Here is an 11,044-nt window from a genome sequence, read left to right as displayed (position 1 = left end):
GGATGGCTTCTGATTTGGTGTTAGATTAAAGATTAAAAAACTTATTTTTTCGATAAAAATTATTTCAAACATTTTTAAAAAAATAATTTTATTAATTTAAATATTTTCTTAAAAATGATTATAAAAAATGATTTTATTATTTAAATTTTTTTACAATTAAAATAAATTTAATTTAATTATAGATTAATTTTAATATATTTTAATTAATATAATTAAAATAATATTTTTTTAATAATAATATCAAACATAAGCCTATTTGCCACTCACTCACTATTATTGTCACACTATATAACAAAAAATAAAAAACAATAAATAAAACATTTTTATTCTGATGTTTCGTGTGATTCGTGTCGCATGAGGTTGTGGAAAATAAAATAGATAGTTATTAAATATTTTAAATTTAATTATGATAACTAATTTTAATATAATAACTTATTAATTTTTATTTTAATTTTAATTATAATAATTAATTTTATTATAGTAAAAAAATAAAAAAAGAAATATTGACGGAGGAGTGAAAAAGACATGTAATGTCATGGCAGCAACACCCAGGGCCCAAGATGCCCACCGCAAAAAATAAAGAAGTGGGCTCCAAAAGATTCCACTGTTCGACTCTCTGGGATTAATGGCAGAAATTGGTAAATAACTGTAAAATTAATGTCCAGAGTTAAAACACACGCATTTGTCACTACTCACAAGCTCACGATGCCTGCATTTGACGGGCATGACTCGGAAGAGAGCAGAGGAGAACAATTTTTTTTCTATATAAGCTCAACAACCTTCATGTGAGCCTCTATAATCATCCTTCTCAGTCTCTCTTTTTCTCTCCTTGCTGCTTCCAGGGACCCCTCTCCTTAATTCACAGTTTCTCTTCTCAATTTAGTTTCATTTTTTTTCCTGAAACTTTTTTAAATCTCTGTACAAAAGAGAGAATTGCAGCTGCTGCTTCCTGCCTGCTTCTGTTTTTTTTTCCATTTGATTTCTTTTAGTTTTGCGGCTGTTGTGTCGAGGAGGAATTGGAGAGGCGTAGAGAAATGGCAAAGAATGTGGGAATTCTCGCTGTGGACATCTACTTTCCTCCTACCTTTGTTCAGCAGGTGATTCATTTTTTATTTTTATTTTTTGGTTGTTATATTGTTATTGCTGTTTGAAGAGGTTTTATTTTCTGTTTGTTTGTTGAGAAAATGAAAGGAAGGTGGAGTTTTGGAAAATTTTTCTGTTTTATGAAGCATATAGAGAACATCGATTGAAATGTCGGTTTTCTCATGAAATATTCTGGAATTTAAAATTGTTTACCGACAAACTGATGGATTTGTAGTTCTAAATATGATTATTAGGATTCTATAATAATATTATTTTTTAATTTAGATTTTTCTGTCTCCCTCTTTTTTTCTTAAATATTTTATTTTTCACTACGAACAAATTTTCTTTTAAATCAGAAAGTTAATTGTTTTGTGGCTGCAATTTGCATAGCTCAATTTCCACCTGCATCGGTTTATAGATTTGGTGATTTTTTTTTTCATCTTCCTGAAACAGGAAGCACTGGAGGCTCATGATGGTGCAAGCAAAGGGAAATACACCATTGGACTTGGACAGGATTGCATGGCATTTTGTACTGAGGTGGAAGATGTCATCTCAATGAGGTTGCTTGTTCTATATATATATATATATATATATATATATATATATATATTTCCTTTTATGATTATGCCCTGCAAATTTTTGGTTGCTGGTAGTTAAGAAAATTACTAACTTATGATCTTATCTGCTGGGGATTTTTCAGTTTGACTGCAGTTACTTCACTCCTCGACAAGTATAATATTGATCCTAAACAAATCGGTCGTCTGGAAGTTGGCAGTGAGACTGTGATCGACAAGAGCAAATCTATTAAAACCTTCTTGATGCAAATTTTCGAGGTATTTTTTTGCGCCTAAATCAGCTTGTTCTTTTTATTTGAGTAGCTGCTTGTTTTCTTGTTGTACGAGGCTGTAACTTTGCCAAAGCATGATTTAAGACCTCAATAAAGGGAGGTGAATGTGCCAGGGTAATAGAGCTAGTGTATTGCAAGTAGAGAGCCGAGACATAAACTGAACATTTCTGTCTGTGAAATGGTGCTGGCATTTATTCTGGCATCTTTTCTTAAAATGTTTTAAGCATTCCTGGTTGGAGCTCTCCATTCCTTTATTGGGGAGGAGACTGGGTTGCTAGAAACTTCCTGGTTAAACCTTACCAGATTGTGATGAGTCTTATAGAATCCTATACCTTACCTGTTGAGTTGCGTAATTGAGGAAACAAGAGTGTCAATTGACTGAGCGGCTGATTGATAAATTGGATTTTTTTTTTGGAATTTAGACCTTGGTTCCTGATCACATACCTTTCTTGCTTTGTTCCTCTTATTTAATTCAATATTCAACAATTTGAGATCATTTCTTGGTTTATTTAAAACTGCTTCGCTGTGAAATTCTTTACTGATAGGGATTGGGTTATGCAGTTTTTCAGTACACATTTTTTCCCCTATTTTTCCTTCAAATGCCCATCATAGGCTCCTTTTTCTTTTTTTTGTATAATAAGCAGAAATTCGGAAACACTGACATTGAAGGCGTTGACTCAACAAATGCATGTTATGGGGGGACTGCAGCTTTATTCAACTGTGTCAATTGGGTTGAGAGCAGTTCATGGGATGGACGCTATGGACTTGTAGTGTGTACTGACAGTGCGGTATGATCATATCCTTTAACTACTGCAAAAGTTCTTTGTTTTCTTTTTTTAGTTAAACATAAAATCTGAATTTTTGGATGCGTTTGTATTTTTAATTTCACTGGGTTGAATATAATCCTATTGTATGGAAGGATACGCATGTGTTTGTAGATTCAGATGCCATGTAACCTGGTATCTCACTGCAATGCTTTTGTACTTACTGGGAGACTTTTTTTTGCCTATCAGGTCTATGCAGAGGGTCCGGCCCGACCAACTGGAGGAGCTGCAGCCATTGCGATTTTAGTAGGTCCAGATGCACCTATTGCTTTTGAAAGCAAATTTAGGGGGAGCCATATGTCTCATGCTTATGATTTTTACAAGCCCAACCTGGCTAGTGAATATCCAGTAATCCATCTCAATTCCCTTCTGCATATTTCTTGTGTTACAATTACAAATATCGTTCTCCTTAGTGTCATCTTCTTTTGCCAAAGTCAATTTACTTTGGGGTATAATTAGGAATTTGTTATTATTATTAGTAGTAGTATTATTATTTTGCTTGAGGGCTGTGAAACCCACCAGGTTTTATTTTATTTTTTAATAAAAAAGAAAAACATACCAGTTTCTGTTTTGTAGTGTAGATAGGCATTTAGCTACATCGTGAATATGTCTCCAGCAGTCCCCGGTCAGCAGGTGCCTGTTGTAGAAGTTGATGAAATTGTAAATTAAGAAAATGAAACATAGAAGAGAGCAGGGTTTTGCATTCGCTGGACTTATTTTCATTCTTTGGAACTTCCCTCTTTATATGATGCCTGTAATTGTGTTTTATCAATTGGGATGCAATGCCTGTAAATTACAAAAATGGGTAGAGAACCTTAGGAGTTCCAATATATACAATATTAGGGCTAAGCTAACAACCAAATTTGGGCTCAGAATTTTTGACAAGCCATTTCATATTCCCAAAAATCATTATAATAAAAAAGACCTGATGCTTTGGATTGAATCAAAATCTCCTCATCAGGAACCTGCTAAGCTGAACCATTACAACTACGTAAAATGTTCTTAGCTGTAATAGCTTTTTACTCCTAATTGAATCTAATTGAAAGGGGAAAAAATCCATGCTTGTTCACTGTGAATTTGTTTACTATGATTCTTGGAGATTGCTTATTCATTTAATTCACTAGTCTTTCCAATATGCTGACCACTGCTATTTTAGGTTGTGGATGGCAAGCTTTCCCAAACATGCTACCTCATGGCTCTTGATTCTTGCTACAAACATTTCTGTGCCAAGTAAGACAAGTAACATATAAGTGCTGAAAGAATTTTTCTTAAAATAATGTTTCTTTTTGTTGTAAAGCGCGGTGCAGATGCCTTATTATCTTGCTTTCTGTAGGTATGAGAAATTTGAAGGCAAGCAATTCTCTATTTCTGATGCTGAATATTTTGTATTTCATTCTCCTTACAACAAGGTAAATTATATGTTATGATCCTGTAATTGCTATCTTTTTTTGGCTCATGAATGGAGTTTTAAAAAATGCAAAGTATGTTTTAACTCTTCAAGTTGAACCTACTGCAGCTTGTACAGAAAAGCTTTGCTCGTTTGGTGTTCAATGACTTTGTGAGGAATGCCAGGTTCTTGCCTTTCTTTCATCATTAAAGAATTTTAATTGTTTTGATTTGAGAATTTTTACTATTTGATGCACCAGTATCCAGTGATTAACTTTATTTACTCTTATTTTCAGCTCTATTGATGAGACTGCTAAAGAAAAGCTGGCACTGTTTTCAAATTTATCTGGTGATGAAAGCTACCAAAACCGGGATCTTGAAAAGGTTTGTTTAGAAAAAGTAACAGTTACTTTAATTTTGTTTTCCCTCTTTCTTCACATGTGAAAAGAGTTGGGGGGGGGGGGGGGGTTGGGTTGTGTGGTGGGTTGGGGGTGTGTGGGTGTGGGGGTGGAGAGGTGGTGTTGTAACCTATTTTCATGCTTTTTGATGCGGTAAAGGGACTGAATTCCATTAGTTTCTTCAAAAAGTCTTAACCAGTACATAGTTTTCATGAGTTTTTATAGTTCTTTTGCCAAAACAATGTTCTGTTGTAAGTATCTTTTGAACTTTTGGACAAAATTAAATTGTTTAAAATCCTTGAAAAGCAACCAAAAGGACAAAGAAGAGGATGATGAAGAAGGTTGGTATTATCTCTATTATTTGTGTATAAATACAAAATATCTAACTATGTGCATTGCTTTCATATATATATATATATATATATATATATATATATATATATTCCCTATTCTATATTGCCCAAATCTTTATCTTTACTATTTGAACTGAAACTAAAAAGTAAATACAAGTGTTAGGTTTTTAAATTTCTATCTGAATGCAGGATAAAGGTTTGGTCCTAGATTATTTAGTTGGCTAGATTGGAGCGTCTTGCTGACTTATTACTTTATGTCTTGCATCTACAGGTATCCCAACAAGTTGCCAAGCCCCTTTATGATGCGAAAGTGAAACCAACCACTTTGATACCAAAGCAAGTTGGCAATATGTACACTGCATCTTTGTATGCAGCATTTGCATCCCTCCTTCACAGTAAACATACTGAATTGGTAATTGTTTTTACTGTATATTCACCTCTTTAGGAATAAAATGCTTTTATTCCTGATTTATTTGATTTATTTGCTTCTTAATGCTGGTAGTAGTTCTTACATAGTTTTGTTTGATCACTTGCAGGCAGGCAAGCGGGTGACACTGTTCTCTTATGGGAGTGGGTTGACAGCCACAATGTTCTCATTGCGACTACATGAAGGCCAACATCCCTTTAGCTTGTCAAACATTGCATCTGTGATGAATGTTGCAGGAAAGTTGAAGGCAAGACATGAGGTAAGTTGTTAATTTTGCTTTAAATGGAATGAATTTGAAAGATGTGTTTTGTTGGATACGCTAGTCACACATGAATGACCTTTCATATTGCATGAATGTCAACAGCGACTTACACCTGATAAACCTTCCTGTGTCAGAGCTTGGATTTATAATATGATTCCTCATGCTTAATTGATAAAACATGCACTATTGACAACAATTTAATTTTATTTTTTTCCTGGTAAAATGGCAACTTAAAAGCCCTTACAGCTGCAATCTGTCTTTTCCTCTTTGATTTTACTGAACTTCTGGCATGCCTTAGCATGGTTTTGAAGTGACCTCTGGCATTTCTTACGATTCCTCATGCCTCATGGTGTTGATGTAATTATAACTTAAGAAAATATCTTGTTACCCTGTAAGCTTATAGCTTATCATGGAATCCAAGGGAAGAGTGAAGAGGGAAGCAAAATGAAAATCTAGTTGTGCTCTCAAAAAGAGGGGGATTTTTTTTTTATTTAATTAAAGGTTCTATGCCATTAAATGCATGCTACTAATTGAGGAATGTCTCCTACAGCTTCCCCCAGAGAAGTTTGTAGACATCATGAAGCTAATGGAGCACCGGTACGGAGCTAAAGACTTTGTGACAAGCAAGGATTGCAGCCTCTTGGCTCCTGGAACATACTATCTCACAGAAGTTGACAGCTTGTATCGAAGATTCTATGCCCAGAAGGCTGTTGGCAACACAGTTGAGAATGGTTTGCTGGCTAATGGTCATTGATAGCAAATGGAAGTCATGTAGCATGCCAGGAACTTAGCTCGTATGCTTTTAGATATTCAGTCCTGAGGACAATTGTGTTTCCTTCAAGTTTGTTTTCTACAGCAAATTGTTTGTTCAGCAGCAAGTGTTCCCTGTATTTGTTTCCCCTTAATAAAATTCCTCTTATTGTCTCTTTACTTTTGTTACTTATACCACGGTATTTTTTTCACCATTGGTTAGTGTTGAAAACCAGCTCCCCTGGCTTACCAGCAATAGAAAGGAAACCGCCTACTTAGATCAAGGTGGATTGGGTCTTCTCCTTCACCTCGCTCATGCTGGAATGGAATAGTTGAAGGCTGGGTGTTCCTGTATAAAAAAGGCACGTCCTTGAAGCAGAGTTTGTTCCTATCTGCTACTCTTCTGACCTACCCTCGTTAGTTGGACGCTAATAGAAACAAGAGACATCCAAGTGCTAATGCAGCTAATAAACTTGAAGCAATTTGTAGGAAGTAAATTCCACCATCATTTATTTTTGGAAAGTGGGAAGTGAGAAGAAAGCGAACAAAATCACCTTCATTCTCCACTTGCAAACAATTGATAAATAACACAAAAATGGATAAACAATTGTAATGATTGCTGGGATTGCATTCTGCTTATAGAATTGAAAAAGAGCAGGTCATAAGCTCAACCAACAATAATTACGGAACTATAGTGTCCTGCAATGGTCGAGTCTGCCCAGCTAGTGCAGGATTGACTAATTTTACAACGCAGGAACAAAACAGGGGCAAAAGTTCAGAAAAGGAAATGATCATAAACGCTAATCTGATTTCTGATCCTCTTGGAAACACATGGAGCGTTTCAGGGGAAAAAACTTCGAAGGTCTCAACTCCCATGGTTCGATGGGTCCAAAACCTTGTAGATTGTAATGCCTTCAGTATATGCTTTTATCGTCGGACACTGGCAACAGTGGAGATCTTTTCGCTTTTGGATTATGTATGGACCACAAGTAATGTGGGCATCAACAAATGAAATCCATTTATTAGACCACAAAAACTATAACTTTTACAGACTTTTCTGACACCGCTCTATAAACCCATTGGTTGAGAGTCGAGACCACCTGTCCCTAGTCGTCCACTTGATTGGGACCTCCATCACACCCAATTGGTTACCAAGAAAGTCTTGACACGTTTCCCACATAAATTCCATGATCTTATCCCATCCGTTGATCCCCCCCATCCCCACCACCCTCTAACGGGCAGGCACGCACCAACCATTTCTATTCTCCCTGAAATTAAAGAACAAGATCATGATTATTATTAATTATTATTATACAATTACAAAATGGAGAGGAAATGAACTTTGGGGTTTAATCTCTTTTCTTCAAAACTTTTCTTTCTCATTCTCTTTTTCTGTGGATTTCATGTTTCATTCCTTTATAATTCCTCTGATCTCTGCACCAAACCCATATATGAAGGAAACCTTACATTAATTTCCCTTGAAAACAAACACGATAGTCTCCCATTTGTTGCCTCAAATTACCATCTGGTGTTGACTTTGAAAGTGGAGTCGTTTCAACAGCATGAAATGGACCCAAATGATGAAGGAGCCACCTCTGATGTTAGCACAAGCGTTGGAGAGGTTAACATGAAGAAAAGCAATAACAATATCAGCGACAATAACAATGGCCTCTCGAAGATATCAACAATTGATGAAACGGAAGCATTGCAGCTCATATCCTTCAAAGAAGAGCCCATTGATTCCGACCCCGACCCACCCTCTGACTCGGATCACAGAACCCAATCACGTGCCCCAAAGCAGCCTCCTCCGTCGCCGCCGACGGCTATTGGGGTCGTCCCCATGTCTATGCAGATGCAGATACCAATGTCAATCCCTCTGCCCATGCCGGTTACAGCGAGTAGAAGGTCATCCACCAAGGACCGCCACACCAAAGTCGAGGGCCGTGGTCGTAGGATCCGAATACCCGCCACATGCGCCGCCCGGATATTCCAACTTACCAGAGAACTAGGCCACAAATCAGACGGCGAAACCGTTAGATGGCTTCTGGAGCACGCCGAACAAGCCATTATTCAAGCTACAGGCACTGGGACCGTCCCCGCCATCGCCGTTTCCGTTGGTGGAACCCTCAAAATCCCCGCAACCACCAACGATACCAACAATTCATTAACCGAAACAACAAAGAAACGGAAACGGCCCTCAAATTCTGAGTTCTGCGATATAAGCGAAGCAACTGTTTCCGTTTCACAGAGCTCTGGGCTTGCTCCGGTGACGCCGACGACTCCATTTGCTGCGACTGCGACCCCTCAAGGATTGGTGCCCATGTGGGCTGTGGGTAGCGCAGGGATGATGGTACCCGCAAATGCTTTTTGGATGATCCCGCAAGCCGCCACGCTGTCGGGTACTCCTGCATTTGTGGCGGCAGCTGGCCTGGTTGGGCAGCCGACCCAGACGCAGCAGCCACAAATATGGGCATTATCACCGTCAATAACGTCGGTATTCAACGTGGCAGCAGCGAGGCCCATATCAACGTTTGTGGGGGCAACGAATACTAGTAATAATCAGTCATCTATAGGGAGCGTGGTGAATATACCGAGTGGCGTGGAGGTTAGGGCAGCGTCAGCAGTGGTGAGTAGCACATCGGTTGGGGCGAAGGAGGCGAAGAAGTCGACGATGGCTCCAAGTGCTAGTTCTAGCGGTGGGAGCGTTAGCAGTGGAGGAAAAGCTCAACTGCTGAAGGACTTTTCTTTGGAGATATACGATAAGCAAGAGTTGCAGTTGATGGGTCGTCCTGGTAAACAGCAACCCCTTCCCCAAGGTTCAAAAATATAATTACATGCATAAATAGAACAATTTTTAAGTTTAGGCCTTTTTCTTTTTCTTTGTTGCTTGTGTTTTTAGTGTCGTAGAATTTAATTGTCCTTGCAGTACTATACACATCTCACCTTGAAACTTCTTGTTTCTTGTTCATGTGCTTGTGCTTTTACCATTACTTTCCATGGCAAGAAGCTAATTGGCATCTGCAGCTCCAACGAACTAGGTACAAAATAGCCATGATTGACTTGACCGTATAGCCTACTTTATGTCATATATCCTTTACTTCATTAATATAGGGAAAATTTTATTGGGAGGTATTTATAAATAAAAATGCATATTAATGTGGTTTTAGGGTAACAAAGTTGGTTTGATTGCATGCATGCATGCCAATGTTATAATATATAGAGACAGGATAATTTTATATCCTTGTATAATTTTAATTATTCATACATGTAAAATGCTATTATGGACGTTGGTAATATATATTGTATTGGAGAATTAGCCTTTTTAATTAAGCTACATCTACAACCGTATAGGTAGTTCGGGAGTAGGTTAACTAAGCAAAAAAGTTTAGACTTGAACGCTACGCACGTGACCAAAGATACCCACGTGTGGTCTTCGTTTCGTGGTGTGCTCCACCACCTACAGCTATAACTGGTGGGTCAACAAGCAAAAACTGGTGAGAGGTTGGTCGAGAGAATCACCCTCTCCAATCTCCACACTCTTGATAAGGAAAAATTATATAATAAAGCCCTTTGTTGAATAAAATCCTCCGTCGCTTTGGCCTTTCCTTGGACAGTGTGTGAGAAGGCACATGGACGGCGTGGGAGGGTGAGTGCGTGGAAATTGTGATCCTGGAACCTTGGGGTCTACAATCGAAGCTGGCAAGTCCTGGTGGGGAAGCAGAGGCGTGCATGCTCCAAAGCACGTGGGCCCCAACAGGGTTCCTTTTCTTTTCCCTCTCTCCTTGCCTTTGAAACTGCGAGGGCCAAGGGTGGACCTCTCTCCCAGGGCCACTCCCAGGGCCAAGGATGGACCTCTATCCCACCCCTTATCTGAGGGCCCCTGCACTCTGCAATGGACGGCTGTTGATATATTTTTTTCTGGTCCCAGACACCGTTTTTTCCTCATTTCCAGGCAGCAGGAGCCCACCTCATGTCTCTCTTATGGGATTGGGACAACTCGGCCCAACACACGTAAGAAAAGGACCCACAAATTGTTCGGTTGTCCTGCTGGGTGAATTTCTCTGCTTGCCATACTGAATTATTATTCATGCTATCCTCAATTATCAAATAAAAAAAATTGGATAAATAAAATGGTGGAATGGAATATGCTCCCACGTGCCTAAACCAGGAAGCTGGAATATCTTCCCTTCCTTATTTGTATTTCAACATAATTGATTTTATTTTTTTCAAAAAAATGATATAATCGAATTTCTCATATTCTGTGCCTCCTAAAATAATTACTTTGAAGGTGTGGTACGTAATATTCTGTAGAATAAAATATTTTTAATATATTTCACTTTATTATACAAAATATAAAAAAGCTCACAGGGCAAAATATTCTGATTTTGACTAATTAATTAAGTAAAATTGTAGAATATTTATTAGTGTAACTAACTATTATGAATTTCATTGGAATCTCATCACAACGAATGATTAAAATATAATTGTCACTCGCTTGACTGTAGGTAGCACCAGTAGGCTTTGGCACAGGGAGAATCCTTGCAACGTTTATTCTTTTCTTTTTTTTTTTTTTTTTCCGTAAGTTATAATTTAATTATTGAATTTTGATAAAATTTATAATTTAATTTTTATATATTTAAAATTAAATAATTTAATTTTTAAAATTGGATAAAATTTATAACTTTGTCTCTACTATTAAAATTTTATTAAATTA

General features: G+C 37.5%; 2 protein-coding genes across 5 annotated transcripts; both read left to right on the top strand.

The window, feature by feature from the left end:
* Positions 1 to 742: 742 nt before the first annotated feature.
* LOC110654798 (hydroxymethylglutaryl-CoA synthase) lies at positions 743 to 6,510 on the top strand. The gene is made up of 12 exons (XM_021810902.2): positions 743 to 1,097; positions 1,537 to 1,643; positions 1,784 to 1,916; positions 2,575 to 2,718; positions 2,944 to 3,102; positions 3,911 to 3,984; positions 4,088 to 4,163; positions 4,271 to 4,326; positions 4,437 to 4,524; positions 5,163 to 5,303; positions 5,428 to 5,577; positions 6,131 to 6,510. The coding sequence occupies exons 1-12, from the start codon at positions 1,035 to 1,037 to the stop codon at positions 6,332 to 6,334; spliced, it is 1,395 nt and encodes a 464-aa protein (XP_021666594.2). The 5' UTR covers positions 743 to 1,034; the 3' UTR covers positions 6,335 to 6,510.
* Positions 6,511 to 6,653: 143 nt separating this feature from the next.
* LOC110654799 (transcription factor TCP9) lies at positions 6,654 to 9,656 on the top strand. Of its 4 annotated transcripts, none has more exons than XM_021810905.2 (2): positions 6,654 to 9,122; positions 9,338 to 9,656. In XM_021810905.2, exons 1-2 carry the CDS (start codon positions 7,898 to 7,900, stop codon positions 9,400 to 9,402), a joined length of 1,290 nt encoding a protein of 429 aa, XP_021666597.2. In that variant the 5' UTR covers positions 6,654 to 7,897; the 3' UTR covers positions 9,403 to 9,656. The 4 variants fall into 4 exon arrangements, with proteins under 4 accessions (XP_021666597.2, XP_021666596.2, XP_021666595.2 ...); XM_021810904.2 differs by having other exon boundaries at positions 9,335 to 9,656; XM_021810903.2 differs by having other exon boundaries at positions 6,654 to 9,146.
* Positions 9,657 to 11,044: the final 1,388 nt, after the last annotated feature.

Source organism: Hevea brasiliensis, chromosome 9 (assembly GCF_030052815.1).
Source record: "Hevea brasiliensis isolate MT/VB/25A 57/8 chromosome 9, ASM3005281v1, whole genome shotgun sequence".
NCBI lineage: Eukaryota > Viridiplantae > Streptophyta > Magnoliopsida > Malpighiales > Euphorbiaceae > Hevea > Hevea brasiliensis.
This window is presented reverse-complemented; position numbering and strand designations above follow the sequence as displayed.

Excerpts from the sequence above, each read along its gene's own strand:
- LOC110654798 (XM_021810902.2), top strand. The coding sequence starts at position 1,035 with ATGGCAAAGAATGTGGGAATTCTCGCTGTGGACATCTACTTTCCTCCT. Across the intron at positions 3,103-3,910 it reads ACCTGGCTAGTGAATATCCA|GTTGTGGATGGCAAGCTTTC; the intron begins GTAATCCATCTC and ends CTGCTATTTTAG. Across the intron at positions 4,525-5,162 it reads AAAACCGGGATCTTGAAAAG|GTATCCCAACAAGTTGCCAA; the intron begins GTTTGTTTAGAA and ends TTGCATCTACAG.
- LOC110654799 (XM_058153640.1), top strand. The coding sequence starts at position 7,898 with ATGGACCCAAATGATGAAGGAGCCACCTCTGATGTTAGCACAAGCGTT. Across the intron at positions 9,147-9,334 it reads ACAGCAACCCCTTCCCCAAG|AAGCTAATTGGCATCTGCAG; the intron begins GTTCAAAAATAT and ends TTCCATGGCAAG.